General features: G+C 36.3%; 2 protein-coding genes across 3 annotated transcripts; both read left to right on the forward strand.

The window, feature by feature from the left end:
• Window positions 1-642: 642 nt before the first annotated feature.
• Window positions 643-5,667, forward strand: zgc:112416 (uncharacterized protein LOC550509 homolog). The gene is made up of 7 exons (XM_056266920.1): window positions 643-813; window positions 948-1,005; window positions 3,306-3,379; window positions 3,728-3,910; window positions 4,122-4,233; window positions 5,165-5,301; window positions 5,398-5,667. Exons 1-7 carry the CDS (start codon window positions 760-762, stop codon window positions 5,587-5,589), a joined length of 810 nt encoding a protein of 269 aa, XP_056122895.1. The 5' UTR covers window positions 643-759; the 3' UTR covers window positions 5,590-5,667.
• Window positions 5,668-6,679: 1,012 nt separating this feature from the next.
• Window positions 6,680-15,470, forward strand: senp2 (SUMO specific peptidase 2). Of its 2 annotated transcripts, none has more exons than XM_056266903.1 (17): window positions 6,680-7,140; window positions 7,635-7,690; window positions 7,814-7,920; window positions 8,030-8,108; window positions 8,311-8,395; window positions 8,890-9,049; window positions 9,131-9,237; window positions 9,316-9,404; window positions 9,588-9,645; window positions 9,741-9,819; window positions 10,459-10,608; window positions 11,859-11,990; window positions 12,482-12,688; window positions 12,908-12,987; window positions 13,185-13,269; window positions 14,316-14,411; window positions 14,508-15,470. In XM_056266903.1, the coding sequence occupies exons 1-17, from the start codon at window positions 6,977-6,979 to the stop codon at window positions 14,571-14,573; spliced, it is 1,800 nt and encodes a 599-aa protein (XP_056122878.1). In that variant the 5' UTR covers window positions 6,680-6,976; the 3' UTR covers window positions 14,574-15,470. The 2 variants fall into 2 exon arrangements, with proteins under 2 accessions (XP_056122878.1, XP_056122879.1); XM_056266904.1 differs by having other exon boundaries at window positions 6,682-7,140; window positions 8,893-9,049.
• Window positions 15,471-19,676: the final 4,206 nt, after the last annotated feature.

The following is a 19,676-nucleotide window of genomic DNA, read 5'->3' on the forward strand; positions in this document are numbered from 1 at the left end:
TTATCTTTATTAATTATGACATATTGATAATGTTGTATTTAAGACTATAAAGAAAACGTATTTTAAATGTATAAATAACTTAACTTAAATTTGTAAACGCTCAAAACACAAAAAAACAAAGGAAGAGGTGCCAACTCTGCCCTAAAGTTATGTTTTGAAAGGTGTGAATCTTATGTGGAAAAAAAAAATGTCTGAAAAGATCATTTTCATATGGTCTGTGAAAAATGTGGCGAGTGAGGGTTCAGACCCAGACGGTTCAGACTAGATTAGAATATAGCCTACTTTACAGTTAGATCTAAATTAGTTTGTTTAGAAAAAAGTACAACTGCATTTTAAAACGAATCAATTTCATATTTTGTAACCCATATATTCAAGGAAAGTGGACAAATAAACAAGTTTGATATATTAAAACATTTAGGTCACATATTTTCCATTATTAATTTAAAAACGGGTTATTTTGACCCCCTTTATGCATTTATGTAGGTTTTGTTTAAATGCATTCTAGGGTTAAGTGCACATTGAAATAGTTTGTTTACAATTGTAATATGTTATTACATTTACTTATTTATTTATTTATTTATTTATTTATTTAATTTAGAGCCGTCTAAGATTGGTCTACCAAAGCGTAAACAAGTGCCTCGGTCTGTAACTTAGCAACGTGAGGGTTGGCAAAGAGCAGAAATGTTTTTGACAACGGACATCTTTCTACAGCAAGCATGGACACTAACTAAATAAACTTATCATAAAGGTGTTTTTAAAATGGCAGATTTGGTTGACCAAATAACAAGGTTGAGATTGAAAATGCTGGAAAAGGTAAGTTGGTTTGATGTGATAAATTATACATACTGACATGGTTTTCTTTCTTTATTGTTGACAACTTTCTATCATGAGGCTAAATTTGTCTATGAAGAAACTATGCTTCATCATTAAATAATCTGTTTGTTTAGAGACTGGAGAATGAGAGAAATGACAACATTGAACGAGAGGGTTCAGCCCTTTCCTCAAGTAAGTTAACGTTAGATAGATAAGAGTGCATTTTTTTTAATTAAATTTTTTGTGTAACTTACTGCATTATTGTGTTTTTAGAAGTTTTTGAATAATTTAGGTAATATATTTCATGATTGAAATGATTTGTGCTTTGTCTCACTTACTAACTGACCTGGGGAAAAAAGTTGCCAGTTGGGCTGGGCGATATCGATAACGATGACAAGCTCGGGACATTTTTACTTGATATTGATTAATCTAACAGTCTGTCACACAGCAGAATCACACGCCACAACAACCAGTCAGTGATTTCTGCGTGTCACTGTGTGTACGGCGGGGTCTGATCTTTTTTTTACAGTCTATGGGTCTGATACACAAACTAACAAACACAGCACACGGTATTTTCAACGTCTGCCGTCTCAATATGAGGACATAAACATATGAACTTCATCTCCACAGCTGCTTTGAGAGTCACTTCGCAAGCTTTTTCCTGCCTCATTTGAGAAAAACAACTGACAAATACACACTGAAACTGAAACTAAAACTGACCTTGACAGTAATGAAATATCTTCACGACAAACCGTCAAAATAAAAGTTCTGTTTAACTTAAAAAAAATTATGACAAAAATATATCACTACTAGGGTTGCCACCTGTCCCGGTTTTACCGGGATTGTCCTTCTTTTTAATAACCTGTCCCGGGAAATTTACGCACTCTCCCGGGACACTGAATGTCCCGGTTTTCGAAAGGCTACGTGAATATGTATGTTCAAACTGTGTAGCGCGCGCAACGGCAGAGAGCGAGAGACCTTGCGTGTGTGTGCTAGTGTGAGTCGAGTCTGCCTCAAGAAGCGCATAAGAAGCGCATGTAATCTGAGTGTGGAGCGCGCTTGCTGCACGAGGCGCGGGCGCGAGCACTTCCGTTTTTCTATCAACAGTGGAAACAACTTAAAATAGGCCTACTACTCTATCATTTCTGGTCATAGAAAATAAACATCATTCGCAACAATACATCATTCGCAACTACTTTTATTTGTGTAAACTCACAATAACAAGAAAACGTTGTGCTTTTGTAAAATAAAATAAAACAATCAGTCGCGCTCTTTTATGGTCTCCGTGAACTGGATCGCGTCTCAAAATAAACAAGCCCATAGGCTAAAGCTTGAAATGTCCACTTTTAAACGAACAAATTCGAATCAAAAGAAAATACAGTCTGATTATGTAATCCATATGAATTTCTTCTCTAAAGGCCCATCTGCTTTACAGCGGAGATGGAGATATGTTGCAGCCGATTTAGAAAATACTAGTTTATTAATAAACAATTAAAATGCCTCGTTACTTTTTCAGAAACATTTATAATAGCCTATAAATCATCTATAGCCTTAGAAATATAGTGTTTGGCCTTAGAAAACCATTTTATCCATATAATTTGTGAATATTTTAAATGCTTATTAAAGGGGCAAAAAAAAAATCATGAACAAAAATCTGAAAATACGCGAATATAGGATATATTTTTGCGCAGCATTTGGTGTATAGGCGGGCCTACAGTTAAAATTTAAATTTTGGTGTTCAACCGTTCATTTTTGGTCTTCAAACACCCCTCTCCCCCCCCCCCCCCCCCCCCCAGTTGGGCGGGTAATATGTCCCGGTTTTTTATCAGACATAGGTGGCAACCCTAATCACTACTGTATACAAAAAAAATGTACTTCTCAAAGTTATAACATTATTATGTCTAAGGAATATCATACACCCAAGATATTTTCATCCCTGTTTTAAATGTATACGGTTCTGTTGTGCAGCATCTTATTTGACAAAAATAAAATGTAATGTGTTGTTATTAATTAATTGTTATATTTTCATTTGATTAAATTTTCAAAGCTTGATTAAATTGTTAAAGTTTAGCTATATCAATTTATATTGAATCCCACAGAATCCCCCCTAAAATTTAATAGAAAATACTGAATTTAGGGAAAGATCAAATTAATTTCATGATTCCCTAAATTAAAAGGTACACTCTGAGTTTAATTGTGAACAAACAAGTTTACTTGTTTACCTTCATTCTTAAGATCTAACAAATGTGCGGAAAGCATTCCCCATTAATGGTGATAATATAGATAGCCTATCGTGTGATATCGAAAAAAATATCATAAAATCGCCCAGCCCTGTCCTAGACAGAATGCCTTTTTTTTTTGTAGTAATTATCTTAGTGGTTTATTCTAAGCCTAAATAAAACCTATCAAGGAATAAAAACAAAAGCAGATGAGGATGTTGAAAATACAGAATACAACATATATGACTAATTTCTTGTTTTTTGATGCCGCAGGAAGTTATGATGGTCAGGCAGACGCATTACACAGCGCTCTGAGACGGAAGAGAAACCTTCTACAGAGACTGAGGGTACAGAAATGATACTAAAATGATTATTCTTCGCACTATAAGAAGAGTTTCTGTTAAACTTATCAAGATGATTAAAACAAAGACAACCTTGAAGTAGTGTGGACCTAATGGGTGGAGCTTAACCTAATTTAGATTTAGGGATAGGGTAAGCTTAGGAAAGGGTGTGGCTGGACCTTCAAGCTCCACCCATTACGTCCAGAGATGGGGAGCTGAAAGTCAAGCTCCACACATTAGCTCTGCAGTAAGCAGCCTCTCATCTTGAACAAAGTGTCATGTAAATAGAATCTTTGTATCACTTAAATCACAAATATAAGTGTGCATTTGGGTATGTTTATGTGTATGTAACAGGAACAGCATATGATGGAGGATCTGGGAAGGCCACACACATGGGATGGATCTCATAGGCAATATCATTATGAACCTCTTCTTGGGCCACTCCAGCCTGTGCCCCCCATCCATGTCCACCAAAGTGCACCACCTGCTCCCCTCCCCCCTCTAGTCCCTCAGCCCCCTCGAATCATTCAACACACTGTATGTTAAGTTTTCTTATGTTATATTCTCTTTCAAGCACCTGGCCTGATCCTGGACACAGCATATCTACTTTTACTATTCCAGTTCATTTAAATACCTTTATAGCTGTTCTAAAATATACAAGTACATAATAACTATTTGTGTATATGTGTCTATAACAATGATATATTGCTGGCACTCCTCTAATAACTTATATTTCTCCTTCCACAAGGTTCCTCAACAGCCAGCCACCATTATCCAGCAGTTACCACAGCAACAGCCTCTCATAGCACAAATCCCTCCCCCGCAAACCTTTCCTTACAGATCAGGAAGTATTAAAGAAGGTATATACAGATAGATACATCAAATACAGAAAAAACAACAGTATACTAAACCATGTAGCATTGTATACTATAACAACAGTTATTGTATACTTATTTGTAAGTCGCTTTGGATAAAAGCGTCTGCTAAATTAATAATTGTAAATGTACTAAGCCAAAAAGTAAATAAGTAGCCTAATAATAAAGTAAGTAATAGTGACTATAGGAGATTTAAACCTGGTTACAGGTACTTCCCAACAAAAAGCAACTTATAAGAGAGAAAATATATTGTGCTTCAGATTATTCTTTAACAAATACAACATTTGGGGGTCAGAATTTAAAAAAAAAATGTGTGTGTAGTTTTATTTAGCATGGGACACATTAAATTGTTCAAATGTGACAGCATAGACAATTTATAATGTTCCAAAAGATTTATTCAAATAAATGCTTTTCTTCAAACTTTCTGTTCATCAAAGAACCCTGAAGAGAGCTCTTCCATACTTTCAATACGTCATTAGGCAGCACAAACATTTTCAACTAATAATAAGAAATGTTTCTTGCACAAAAACAGCATATCACAATGATTTATGAATGATTTCATGTGACTGAAAACTGAAGTAATTTCAGCTGAAAATGTGTTTGCCATTATAAAAAAAAAGACAATATATTGAAAAACAGTTATTTGAAATTGTAATAATATTTCACAAAATTGCTGCTTTTGACTTGTGATCAAATAAATGCAGTCTTGGTGAACAGAAAAGCATGACATTTTTTACTGATCCCAAACTTTTGAACAGTATGTTTCAAGTTGCATGCCTGAAACATCAATAGTCTGTATAAGAACTAAAGAAATAAATGTCTAATTTGAGACTAAAGAAATAAATTTCTAAAACAGCAGTTCAAGGTTTAAGCTATAGGCCAAGAGTTCTTCACTTCATTATTCTCATGACAACAGATATGGTGGAGTTGATGCTCATGCAGAATGCTCAGATGCACCAGATCATCATGCACAATATGATGTTGAAGGCTCTTCCACCAACGGCCGTGTCCCCAGGAGGAAACACACATCACACAGCCTCACATTCAGGGCAGGTAACCAGGGAATGTTGTGTTCATTATACATAAAGTTGATATGTGTTCATTTCACAATGTAGTATTAAGTTACAATGCTAATTTGATGTTGTTCAGGAACTTTATTCACCAGTGAGAGGAGGAGGTGCTGTCCATCATCATCATCACTACGGCTCCCATGGACCACCTCTCCCTCCAATTGGCTACTCTGTTTGGCCATCTATGATGTCAGCAGGACAAGGCGGGACTTATCAGCCAACAATGCAGCACGTGATTGGTCCTGTAACTCTGCCTCCTTTAAACACATAAGAATCAACAGTGTAACAATATCAATAAATAAAAATAAAATAAATTTAAAAATGGATCAGAAATTCTTTGGGAACAGTTGCTTGTAGGTTTTGTCTCTATACTCTATAAGCTGGTTGGCCAGTTTCATTAACTGCTTAGACAAGTCGTCATCTATTTTTTTTCTTTAAGACTGGTCATATAGTAAAGTCAGTTAGATAAAACCATATTGGTCTAATTTGAATCAGAAAAAGAAGACTTGATTTCTCCTTGGCTAACTGCTAGTTGGTCAGACTATGTTTATGGAACTGGCCCCTGCAGGACCTAACTCAACTTTATCATTTACAAAACCTTGTGTTGTATACATATGTTTTTCATATATATGAGGTGTTGCTGTGAGATGTTTCACATACTGAGTGTACAGTACAAATGTTTTGGCCAGAAACATAAAAATCACTACATAACACTACATAATTGTTATCACTACACAAAATGCTTTGTGGTACTTTTGGTTTAAAATATTCACTTGTCACTTATAGGCCTAATATAGCTACTCATGTTAACTTGTTTTGCCTTGAAGAATGGGAATTGATGCAGTGAACTCCAGGACTCCACTTGGTCTCTGAGGTAAACATAAAGTAATACCCCTTTCTCTTTATTTATATTATTATATTATAATCCCCCCCCCCCCCCCCCCCCTAAAATTAATTAAAATGTTTAAGTCACTGGTATGTAGTTGTCGTGACTGTTCTGCCATACAACACACTTTTAAAAAGTACAGTTCCTGTCTTTGCAGTGTAGTCATACTAGGGTTACTTGTCATACAGGCAGTACAGTGTGCTTGCGCAACACAAAGATTAACCCCATAAGTCCGACTTACTAAGGGTGTCATGTCAAGTAATGATCAGGTAATGATGCTGTTTAAAATACTGCACACGCCTTCTCTGCTGTAAAAGGGTTAACAGAGATAGAACATTCAACAGGTAAAAGCACATCCACTCGATATTTTTCTTTCGCTTTGAGACACGTGATGCTCAGTGTCGCATCTGATTGGTTACATTCCTTTTTTTTTCTTTATTATTGGTGACATTCCTTGTCCCGCCAAATGTTTAGCATAACAGCTAATCGCTTATCAGTTCTTTAATCAAACATTCACGGAATATATGGATAAAAAAGAGTAATTAAATTGTGTGTCGGTTTTAATAAAACATCGTTTCGTTTGTGATGGAACGTCAATATCAGTGGATAGTGGGAGGGCCCCGCAGTTGACAAATCGGTGACGCAGTTAAGCGTAACTGCTACGGAAGGCTATTGAAACACGAGTGGGTCCGTTTCTTGGTTCCAAAATCTTTAGTATAGAGACCTGGCACTAACAAACGAAACAGAGTCTTATTCATCGTGGTGGTTTGTGATGTATGAATGGATAGTTGACGGATTATCGTCGCTGTTCGTGCCCTTTTCTGGTGAGAAATCCGCAGCCTGGCCTAGTGAGCACGGTAACGGTATAGCAAGAGCCGCGGGCACAGACACCCAGCGGCAGGAGAACAGCAGGCCCGCCAAACGCAACTATCAAAGGTGTAGTATTAGTCTTTTGTATTCCTCATTTCTGAATGAACCGAATTTGTTTTGTTTTCTATTTTTGTTAACACACAGTTTGCTTCCTTTGTTTTGGCCTTTGTTAGTTTGTGTCTTGTTCATTTACATGAACAATAGGCAGTGTAGTATTAGCGTTTGTCTTTATGGGCAGGAATCAGTCCAATGTAAACAAATCATCAATAGACAATTTATTTACAGCAAACAACTTAATTTATGGACTATTTGTCGTATTTGGTCTTATTACAGGTTTGGTTGTCATTAAATGAACCTGTAGATAATTTTTATTTTGTCTTTATGGTAGTCTTTATTTTGGTGATCTATATGAATAAAAGTGCATGTTCTTTACCAGGCCAAGGGATATTGTATGTTTGCCAGTGGTTCTGAGGCTTAGTGATTTTTATTTTAAGTGCTCGATAGGTTTTTCTTCGTAATCCGTCTGATAAACTGACTTGAAGTGTTCTTCTGGGTTTCAGTGTGTACTCTGCTGATGGTGTGGCAGAATATCCAGAGGTCAAAAGAGCAAGACATGGTAAATATTTAGACCATATCTTCCATGTAAACAACAGTGCCTAATGCAACTTCACTGAACATTTCTTACTTACCTACTATCAAGATTTTTCCCCCCCAAATATATAATTGTCTCTGTCAACAGATGTGATCATTAGGGTTGTCAAGAAGACTTTTGCAGGGATTGCTGGGCTGTTCCGTTCGAGACACCGCAGGAAGGACGAACATGAAAAGCAGAAAGGCTTTACGCAGGTATGTTTGTATATCCACTAAGCACTTGCAAAAACACACATTGTTTGTACAGCCTTGGTTTCATGAATTCTGCACATTGTCTTGTTTCTTGTGCTTGTTGTTGGCTCAGGTTGGCAGGGTTGCCTTTATGGGTATTGATGACATATACAGCAACAGCCTGAGTTCATGGATTGAGATTGACGGAATGGGTGAGTGTGACCTACCAGCATGTCTCTGTGATCTGTGAAATTTTCTGTACATAGAAGCATCCTGAAAAAAATGTATCACAGTTTCTATAAAATTTATTAATAATATCATACTGTCCCCAAACATTTAAACGGTAGCACATAAAGCGTATTTCATACTTGCGTACAATCTGTCAGTTTTGTAATGATTTCAATCTCTATTTAGATAAACAGTTTGAAATGGGACTTAAAAATAAAGAAAGGACAGCAACCAATGTCCACCACAATATCCAGGCTTTACGTAAACCTGAGTAAGTATCATTTAGTCCATTTTTGAAATGTTTCTCAATTTTAAGCTTTTTTTTTCAGTCTTCTCAAATGTTTTGTTTTTATTATCTGCCACCGTTTTAATTATTATCTTTCCTGACGAAATGAATATCCAGTTGTAATGGTTTATCATTTTTACATGATTAAAGGGGAGATTTTTTTTCCTATGTGGCTCTTTTTATATGAATAGAAGTTTTTCTTTTCTAAATATTCCCACATCCGATGATGTACAGAATATGGGTGTAATTCAGCCAAACAATAAACACTCAGCACTTATGAATAAACATGCATTATGGAAACAATAAGAAGCATTCATGAAAGATGAACCTTACCTACCATGTGCTAACAGAAGTATCAAAACAAGGCTTGAGATACATACTTCTGCTTTGTAACTGTAAACCATATTCTGGAAGGTTGGCGATACTAAAATGATTTGTCCTTTATATGTTCTGTAACAGTCTGTATTTATCTTCTTGAGCAGTGGAGCAATGCTGTACAAGGGAAGCCAGGACAGAGGCAGGGAGATGCGCAGATCCCTGAAGCTAGTGCCGTCTTGCACCACCCACGGGCTGAGCACAAGACCGCCTGAGATGGAGCACCCGAGCCGCACACACAAACCTTGCCTGACCGTGGAGGCGGTAGGAAAACTCAATCTTGATGTACTGGGAAGCTTGGTGCGTCAATGTCTTTGATTTCCTGAGCATTTCTATTTCGAGTAGGCATTGAGAGAGAGCGATCGAGAGCATTACAGGAAGCTAGTAGAGATGGCTTCGGAGAAATACTCAAAGAGCAAACCATTACCATTTGGACGGATGAAGCCTCCAATGTAAGTCCTTGGAACACTTTTGAAATCATTGTAGCTTTGCTGGAGAAAATTAACGCTATGTTTATTAAAATCTTTTAGCTCAAATTTCCCTCTTGATGGACACAAGGCTAATGGACACACATCTCTCAGTTGCACTAGTGACGTGAGCAGACCTGCTCCAGTAAGAGGTGAGCTTAATTAAGAGCCAATATACACCCAGCAGTATGAGCCACATCCCAAATGAGTGTTGATGATAACGTTACCTTCTTCTGTGCTGTTTTCCTATAACTCTATGAAACGGTTTTAACCTTTTATTGAAGAGATTCCATTATATTTTTTACAATCAAATCAAATTTTCTGTTTGCCTTCAGCCCTTCCTAACATGTCTGTGTGGCGGGAGCCAGTATCACTGATGCAGACTAAAGACAGGTAACATTTTAACCTGTTGCATAAACATTGTTGATTAATAAATGCATGTCTACATCTATTGATTCAAATTTCTTTCATTCGTAAATCTGCTATAGAACAATAGATGTTAATCGAAGCACACCAGGAAGTGATGTCAAGCAACGAGCGTTGGATAATCAAACTGCAAGAAAAATCGTAAGTGAATCCGTGTATCTTCCGATTATTTGTTTGTTTGTTTTTTTAATATTGAAAGCAAAAAAAAATTTGAATGGTGCCTTTTTTGTTCAAAAGTAGAAAATGAATAAACAGGTTAAATATTCAATGCATGTGGACGGGAATGAAACACCCCTTTCTGCTGATTGGTCAACCATGCAGTCATCAGTTCTTCCTCAGTTCCACACAACAGAAAAATAATCATCTTCTGCTACAGTTGTACGGATTCTTAAAGCAGCGGATGATTATGATTCTGTGATGTTTGGTTGACCAATCAGCAAAAAGGGGTGTTTCATTCCAGTCCACATGTAGAGATTGAATATTCAAGCTGTTTATACAATTTCTACCCCTGAATGTAAAAGCAAAAAATCAAGGTGAATTCTTGGTTCATTTTTCTGCTTTCAATATTAAATCAAAAAAGGAATGATTGGAAGATACATGATTTCAGTGTCTTCTTCATGTCATGCAAGTGTTGCTGTCTACAATTGAAATTTGGAGATTTATGATTTTTGAAAACAGTTATGTAGCTGTAATTTGATCATTTCAAAGCAATATGGTATTTAATGTCGTCATATAGTCAGTTTTATAAGTGTAGTTCTGTTTTCCTCACCCTCTCTCTAGCCTGTAGACGTGGATCTGTCAGCTGAGGTTGAAGCCAGGTTGAATCTTAAGGAGAAAGACACTGCTGCAGGACCCTTGCTACCATCCAGATCTGAACTGATTACAGATTCAGTAAGGCGCAGTGAGGAGGAGTTTCCCAGACTGACCAAGGTCACTGCCCTTTATAAATCTTGTTATACCTTTGTCTGATTGTTTAATTTTTTGTTTTGTTTTACAGTGTTCAAGAAATATTGTGAACATGCGTACAAATATTTCTGTGTTAATTAGAATTTGGTGAAATTCTGATTAATAATGTCTCACAAATGTTAACCTGATTGCTATAAATTCTAGTTAAAAAAATTCTAAAATATCCATTGTAACAGATTAATTATTTTTAATCTGTGTATGTACAAGCAAAAGCCATTTTTGGTGCTATTTATGTATATATTTATTTAAAGCAAGCCTTTAAAAGAAAGTAGCATTAATCAGTTTACATATGAGTGAATGTAGCAGTGTCATGACTTTTAACTTAAATTTTGCAGTTAATTGCAATTAAAGGGTTAGTTCACCCAAAAAGGACTTTTCTGTCATTAATTCCAAAATCCCTCATGTCGTTCGACCTTCGTTCATCTTCAGAACAAAAAATATAGTTTTGATGAAATCCGAGAGCTTTCTGACCCCTGATAGACTGCAATATTATTACCATTTTCAAGGCCCAGAAACGTAGTAAAAACATAGTTAAAATAGTCCATGTGACTATAGTGGTACAGTGGTAGCAACGAGAGTACTTTTTGTGCGCAAAAAAAACAAAACAATTTCTTCTCTTCCCTGTCAGTCTGTGATGCTGTTCACATTGTAAACAGTGCAGCGCTTCCGGGTTCTATGTCAGAAAGCTGGCTCGGTATTGGCTGGCTCCTGCGTCAGCATCACACGTGGTGCTCACGTGAACAGTGTCGGAGACTGACATGGATGAGAAGACATTTTTGAATGGTTTTTGTTTTGTTTGTTTTTTGCCCAAAAAACATATTCTCGTTGCTTCAATTAATGATAGAAATTTAAATTTTGGGTGAACTAACCCTTTAATGAATTAAATTTAAATTTCTGGTCTCATTTCATTAATGCGTGATAAATTGCTGACAATAAATGACTAAAGCGAACATCTCCAATAAGAGAATTGTGGGGGAAAGAAAAAGCATGACTTCTTTGCTTGGGTAGCTTTGAGTGCCATTTAAACAGGGATATTCCAATATAAGTGTAAACCCTTTTTTTTGCGGAATAAAGGCTTTATCAGAAAATAGACCTTAACTGAAGTTACATACTGAACAATGATGTGCATGTAAGTTCTCAGTTTTGTTACACTGTCACGTTGGTTCCTTTCCTTCTTGTTTGAGTCTCATTTTTGTCTGTGTATCATGTAACAGGAGATGCAGCAGGAAGTGAGTGCTGCTCTTGCTCAAAGTGATCCAAACCTGGTTCTGTGCAGTGCTTTCAAACTGCGTATCACACAGAGGGATCTGGCAACCCTGCAAGAAGGCAGCTGGCTCAACGATGAGGTATTGTCATTTCAAAAGACTTTTATTAGGAATGCACCGTATATTGGTAACATGATGGTTATCAGCTGATAATGGATATTTAGTTCTGCGTTCTCATTTTTCCCTCTCTATTTTTACAATACTTTTGCCAGCATCTAATTTTCTAATGTGTACAGTAGTAAATTGATTAAACTGTACTAAATTAATTTGTTAAATGTAATCTTTTAATCTTGTAATCTGTAATTTTAAATGTATTTACAGCATTTTTAGTGTTTTATTTTTCATTTAGGCAAAATAGTATAGAATTTAATCAGCCACTTATCGGTTATTGGCCATAACATGAAAATAATTGTTGTTTCCATAATTTTTGTCTGTCATACTCATAAATCAAAATGCAGGTCAGACCTGACCTCTAATATAACGCATAATGTTATGTATATAATGCTACACGTAATCTGAAAGTTCTTATGAAACATTACCTTTGATTAAACATGTAACCCTGTCGCTCTCAGGTGATCAACTTCTACATGAATCTCGTGATGTCCCGCGGTGAGCAGGAAGTAGGAAGCAGGAAGGTCTACTCTTTCAGTACTTTCCTCTTTCCCAAGTTGCATGGAGGGGGACATGCTTCAGTACGGCGCTGGACTAAGGCTGTAGACCTCTTCCTGTATGACATCATTCTGGTCCCTCTTCACCTGGGTGTTCACTGGTCCCTTGCTGTGAGTAATTAACCATAACTATCATAGGTTCAAACATTAGAAACCCTTATATTAACAGTAGCAGTCTGTTGCGGCACAACTTTTTGGTGCCTGATGAATAGTTTTACAGGACTGTTGATTGGCTGGTTGATTTGAATAATTTATTAGCTTTTATTTAATTTGTGTCTGAGTGATGACGTTTAGATTTGTGTGTAATGTTTTCTCCTTTTTCCACGGTAGGTTGTTGACTTAAAAACAAAATCTGTACTATCTTACGACTCCATGGGTCAACGGCATGATGACATCTGCAACATGATTCTGTAAGTGATAATGTTGTGGAGCATTATACTTCACTGCTTATTTTTTTAAGACAAGCTAAAAAAAGCTAAAATGAGGAGTTTGTGTAATTGTGCTGATGAGGTTAAATGTATCCATGTTAAAGTTTGTGCTCATAGTTTGTTTTTCACAGGCGACTGTACACATTTATATTAACCTAATGACTGCATCTGTCTATTAGGCTTTATCTGAAAGAAGAGTTCAAGGTGAAAAAGGGAAAAGATTTGGACTTGTCAAAGTGGACCATGAGCAGTTTACGACCTTCTGTAAGCAGTTGTATAATTACATTAATTCATTTCATTAAATTCTATAAGAAGATTGTAAGGGTGTGTTCACACTTGGCAAGTTTGGTTTGATTAAAATGAACTGGTGCAATTGCTCTGTTAGTGCAGTTCCTTTGAAAAAGTGTGGACACTGCTGTTCAAAACCTGGTGCGCACCAAACAAGCAGACTGAGACCCCTGAAAAGGTGAGTCTCAGTCCGCTTCCAAGCGAACTGTGGTGCGGTTCGACTGATACATAAACGGACCAAAGACATTTAAACAAACCAAAAACTGGGTGTGATGTTACAAGATGCGACCCTAAAAAGGATAGAATGCTCAAGCATTGGCTCTTCACGGCATAGGAACTACGTTGCCTATCAGTTCAGTACAGCCATCGGAAACGCCGTCTCCTTGCAGCAGATTTTCATTTGTGTAAAACTGAAGAATTCCTGGTGCTGTTTTGACTCCTTTACACATTGTATAAGCTCTTCATGAATTCTCAGCTGGTAAAAAGGCCATCATATGTAGGTACGCACATACGACACGTGTGTTTAGGTCAGAACTTTTTACTTTAGGTTCGGTCTTAACAAGGACAGTGTTAACGCTAAGCGAACCAGGACTAAATGTATTATTTTCTTTTTTGGTCTGGACCAAGAGAACCAAACTACAAGTTTGAACACACCCTAAGACTGTTAGCATGACTGAGAAAATTTATTTTAAAGTTTTACTTAAAATTACCAAAATGTAATATTAATATTTAATATTATTTCAGGGTAAAAGTAACAAGACCTCAGTGATCATATTTTTTTTAATCAATGTTGTCACATCAGTCCACAAGAGGGTGCAACAAACAAATGTAAACAAAACAGCACTGAGTTATTGTAAGCAGACAACATGTACAAGTCTGTATTCGGTTTTATGTGTTTGCTCAAGCACTGTTTTTGCACTCAAATGCAACCCATATTCAAAGTTTAAAAGTTTAATTTGACAGCTGTAGAAGTGTTTCATTCTGGGTCAGGATATAAGCTCAGTTCTAATTATTGTTTGTAGGAGATCCCTCAGCAGAAGAATGGTAGTGATTGTGGTGTGTTCGTATGCAAATATGCTGACTATATCTCCAGAGGACGCAACCTCACATTCAGACAGGTACTGCTTATTTACACACACACAATTACTTACATATACATATGTATAATTATTGCAGAATTAGATTTACTATTTATTTATTCTTTCTCTCTCTAGAATCATATGCCGTATTTCAGGAAAGTTATGATCTGGGAGATCCTCAACCAAAAGCTGCTGCAGTAGGAGTGTTGGGAATGTCGTACTGACTGAATCAGATTGACCAAAGCACAGGACCATTATATGTCTGTCCCTCCTGCTCTTTTCTAGAGACTTTTGGCTTTATATTGGCCTGTTGCAAAATTCCACCCAATTCTTTTAACAGACAGTGGATTGCTGGTTCTCGGACAGTTTTGTTTGCACAAATAACCAACCCCTGCTGTATTAATCCAAACACTAGAAGCGCAAATATGGTTCAAGGAGCAGAACACTGGACTGGGGTGTGAATAGATTTGAGCAGGTGGAAGCCTCATTAGCAGTTGTTTTTGTGAGGCTGGAATCGTTTCATTCCAAGAATGTAGTCTTATCGCCCCCTGCTGGTTATACTGTGAGCAGTTCCCAGCTCACAGAAGTAGCTGTTGATGTTCCCATGTTTAGTTACGATGGGGGGGTTAAAACAAAATGAACTTTATTCTCAGTAAGCTTTCAGAGTTTCTTAGCATGGGGATGTTTTAGCATTAACATATCTCTTTTTACATTATATTTGGATTAATAAGGAATAATAAATATATTTATTTAGTTTGAATGATATTCAGTTATGTCAGCTTAGTATGTCAAGACTTGTGTGTTTAAAAACCAACAATCGTACCCATTAGTCTCAGAGCATCTTACTAGCAAGGTTTAACGTGCATGACGATGATGGTACTTGCACTGAAAGCAACAGTATTCAGTGGATCTGTTTTGTTTCTTTTGTGTCTCTACACAGTCCTGGCCTCCAAGTGCCTTGATCCGGGTGCATCTCATATTTGAAAGCCGTAAAATAGAAATGTTGAATATTTTGGCTTCACACCTCTTGCTGGAGCATCTGACATGCTTGTTTTTTTGTGTGTGTTGGGAGGTAACAGAGCTTAACACTAGTAAAAACCAGAGCTAGATGATGGGGAGGGGGAAATGCATTGGTCTCATTTTTCTGATTCTAAATGCTATATTTATAATCCCAATGGCTGTATTAGACATTCTTATTGAACTGGAACTGTGGAGCAGTGGAGTTGTGCCAAACTGACATTTCTGTGGTTTATTTCTGCAATATTCCTCTCTCATCCAGTAATACAGGATCAAAAAGTGCTTTAATTCTGACTTGAAGTGTAAAAGAAGAAAAAAGGTCTATATTTATTTGTCCGTATGTGGCTCTTCTGATTTAGTTTGAGCTTGAGTGCATATCCTGAAGTGGAATTGTTTGTGAGAATGGAGAGTATTTCGATTGGCAGTGGGTGAGTTCTGATGCGAGCTTTAATATAGAAGATGAAAAGGCCCCACTGCATATGAACTGTTTTTGTCATTAATGCAGAGTGTTGGTACTTATTTTTGTAAGTAATAAAGAAGTGAAAAAGAAACATGGCATCTGTCTTAGTCACACTCAAGTAAGGTCAAATTCCTGTCACAAGAAGTCAATACAACTGCAACATAATTCAGAAGATCTTCTAATAGTTGCTACTGTTTTATGTTTAATTGGTAATCAGAACACCATATGCAGTGAAAGAACTATTAATGTTTTGATTTGCAATTTAGTTGCATATGTTGAGCTAATGCTGTCTTACTGGTGTCATTTTTGTTCACTCTTGTTCCGCATAGGTGCATAAAAATGTATTTTATTTTGTTACTAAAATATTTATATTTCAAGTAAATGCTGCTCTTTTATCCAGTTTCCACAAAATTAGTAAGCAACAGTTTTCAACATTGATAAGAAATGTTTCTTGAGCCAGATCAGTAAATTATAATGATTTCTGAAGGGTCATGTGACTGGAGTATTGATGCTGAAAATTCAGCTTCAGAAATCACCAGATTACATTACATTTTAAAATATATTTGAACAGAAAATAGATATTTTAATTTGTAATAATGTTTGACAATATTACTATTTTTCTTGTATTTTCAATCAAATAAATGCATCCTTAGTGAGCAGAAGAGACTTCTAAAAACATTTTAAAAATCATACCGACCCCAAACTTTTCATTTATATTTATTTAATAGTGTTATTTTAATTAATATTATTGTAAACAGATATGGACAGGCAGCACATGAGTTTGTGGAGGCAGTCTTTTAATATGTGCGTTTGACATTCTTTGCTATACAATCAACAGTTTAAGGTAGGCCTTACATTTTTTTTTCCATCCATTACACTATTCTAACCAGTAGGGCCACCAGTTGTCAAATAAGCACACAAATGTAACCTTGCACTATCCTTGCCCTCACTTCACACACTATCTGGAAACAGTTTGATGGTGTAATGTTCACAGGAGACAACTGTCAGTGATGTACTTCCTGCTCTGCCATCACGTGATCTACAGGCTAATTTATTGATAGGCCTGAATTATTTAGACGGCCCAGTGTGTTCGAAAACACAGCAGATGGTCTTCACGTGATGAAACTAATATCTGCCCTAGCTTTTTGCCCTAATGTATCTCTTTTCTTGCCCATTTGTATATGGATGGGTAAGACGCGCCATTTAAATAAAAGTTACTGACAATATGTAAACAATACAATACATAATTGTAATATGTAAATGTAATTACATATGTAAATAATTTTGTTTTGCAATGTAACATGAACACGATAAGTACATTGTACCTAACAATTTTTTTTAAAATGTAAATACATAGTTAAAGTCATGCACTGTTAAAAATAAATGTTCCAAAAGGGTGTTTCTGCAGCAATGCCAAAGAGGAACCAGTTTTGGGGCCCCAAAGAACCTTTCAGTAAAAAAAAATATATATTATTATTGTTGTGAAGAACTTCGTAATAATCTTAGTGTACATTTACATGACAACGATGTACTAAAAATGGAAGCGTTTTTTGCGTACAGGCGACAAATGATCCCGTTCACATGGATATGTGAACGTGATTAAAAATACTGTATTATGCATTCCAGGCCAGTAGTTGGCGATGTAACTTTGCAAAGAAAGCCCACCGCATATATTAGACTGAATACGTAATAGACGTGCATGACATCACCACTCTCCACAGATGGTCGGTCTGTGGCTCTACCATTGGAAAAAGCGCAACGGCTTACTTGGATCACGTGTGCCTTGATAACCAATCGCATTAAAGCCTTGACGTCATTAAATTTAGTTCAGAGTTGTGCGCAGTTAATCACTATTTGCGAATACCATAGAAATAAATTAGAAGTGCCGTTAACTGAATCATACCTGTTGTGCAACTGTCTGTGACTTCTCTTATAAAACACCTTTTTTTTGGTGTAAACTCTAAAACATTCGTTTTGGATTGATCTATTTTTAGAGCAAACATGTTAAAGATTAGCCAATGGGCGTCGATAAGCTATTTCCTCACAAAAGTGATTTATTTAGCATAGTGAAGCCTCTCCTCCATTGACATCCATGTAAAAAACGGCTTCTTGTCTCCTTCCCTGTGGACCGCAGCGTTAGCAGGCGTTAAGCTTTTTACAGCTAAGGTTGCAGGCTTGCCTTCAAATGGCTTTGCAGTTTTCACAAATTCGTGTTTTTCTAGTTTACACAGAGAAGATAACGGTATCATTTTCAAAATTTTCCAATTCAAAAGCTTCCGTTTTCAGGCCCCCAAAACGCCGTTGTCGTGTAAATGAATGGCCAAAATGCATAAGAAGTTCTCTAGGGGTTTTTTGTTGTTGAAAATGGTGTCATGTAAAAGTTCCCTAAAGAACTGCTTTTCCACTATGAAGAACCTTTTGTGCAATGGAAAGGTTCCTTGGATGTTAAAGATTCTATATGGAACATAGATGCAGGGCCGTAGCTAGAGGATTCGGGGCCCCCTGAAAAAATATTGATGTGGGCCCCCACCACCCTCCACCAATATCATATACTGTACAATAGATTAACATGGAGGCCCACATAACAGAAGATGGTGATGTTGTTGTAAAACCTTTATTTTAAAAGTTAAATGTTTATATAAAAATTACAACTAATAAAAACTAACAAAAAAGCAAGAAATTGTTAAATAATAATAAAACCAATTTTTAAAAAGTAATAAATTTTTTTCCCCATCAGTCTGTTATAATTCATAAATCAAAAAGTAAACATTTAGAAATTGACAAGAATGCAGTCTAATTAAAAAAATAAAACCATTCATTGTCTTATTTTTTAATAAAGATAATATGGAACTGGTAATATTATTAAATAAAGCGAATACATTTATTCATCCAAGTGCAGTGTGTTGTATTCGTGTTTTCTCGATGTTTTAAATATCATCAGCCGGCAGGTCAGATGCATAATGCAATGCGTCGTGACTCGTGTACATTTTTTTTAAACTTTAGTTACAATAGTGTAAAAAGACAGGAATTTAGACCACGTAATCATTCGGTCGATTGTTGCGCGCACCGATAATAAAAAATGACTATACACGGCAGACTGTAGACGGAAGTTTTCTAATTCCCAGCGAAATAACAATATATAACCGGTCTTTAAGAACGTCTTGATCGACTGGGATACAACCACTCTCCTTGCCTCCCTCTCCGTCTTTTCCTGGCATTTCTGGTTCCCTGATTTATGTTTTCTTTTCCCAGACATTTTTCAGTCTGTCAGTCTCCTGCTCTTCCACCAAGTTCATCGTTAACTTCAGGCTGCCGCCTCAACTCTGATTGGTTCTGTTCACGAGCTGGGGTGGGACTTACAATTTTATTGGGTCCATCTGATGTTTGTCACTGACTCTGACTGAATAATTAATAAATACTTTAGGTCGGACTAAACCATTTTTATGGAGGTAAGAGAAGCAGATATTTGGAAAAATATTTACCCAAATTGCACGTTTTTGTGGTTTTCATTTAAATCTCAGGCATACAACTAATATAAATATTAGAATTATTCATACTACAGGGGCCTAAATAGTATAACCGCTGGATTTTGTGGGGCCCCCTGGGCAGCGGGGCCCCTATAATTGTCACCACCTTTCACCCCACTAGCGACGGCCCTGCATAGATGCCTATAAAGAATGTAATGTAATGTAATGTAATTTGTTCTTAACCTCTTTGCTATTGTAGCACTTTGAGATTTCTTTGAAATGTAAAGTGCATTATAAATAAAATGTATTATTATTATTATAATGTAAAGTGTGACCTAATTATTATTTAACAACTAAGAT

This window comes from Rhinichthys klamathensis, unplaced genomic scaffold, assembly GCF_029890125.1.
Source record: "Rhinichthys klamathensis goyatoka isolate OS25496 unplaced genomic scaffold, OSU_Roscu_1.1 h1tg000254l_1, whole genome shotgun sequence".
NCBI classification, from domain to species: Eukaryota; Metazoa; Chordata; class Actinopteri; order Cypriniformes; family Leuciscidae; genus Rhinichthys; species Rhinichthys klamathensis.

Excerpts from the sequence above, each read along its gene's own strand:
- zgc:112416 (XM_056266920.1), top strand. The coding sequence starts at position 760 with ATGGCAGATTTGGTTGACCAAATAACAAGGTTGAGATTGAAAATGCTG. Across the intron at positions 3,380-3,727 it reads ACCTTCTACAGAGACTGAGG|GAACAGCATATGATGGAGGA; the intron begins GTACAGAAATGA and ends TGTATGTAACAG. Across the intron at positions 5,302-5,397 it reads CAGCCTCACATTCAGGGCAG|GAACTTTATTCACCAGTGAG; the intron begins GTAACCAGGGAA and ends GATGTTGTTCAG.
- senp2 (XM_056266903.1), top strand. The coding sequence starts at position 6,977 with ATGTATGAATGGATAGTTGACGGATTATCGTCGCTGTTCGTGCCCTTT. Across the intron at positions 7,691-7,813 it reads GGTCAAAAGAGCAAGACATG|ATGTGATCATTAGGGTTGTC; the intron begins GTAAATATTTAG and ends CTCTGTCAACAG. Across the intron at positions 9,646-9,740 it reads CTGATGCAGACTAAAGACAG|AACAATAGATGTTAATCGAA; the intron begins GTAACATTTTAA and ends AATCTGCTATAG.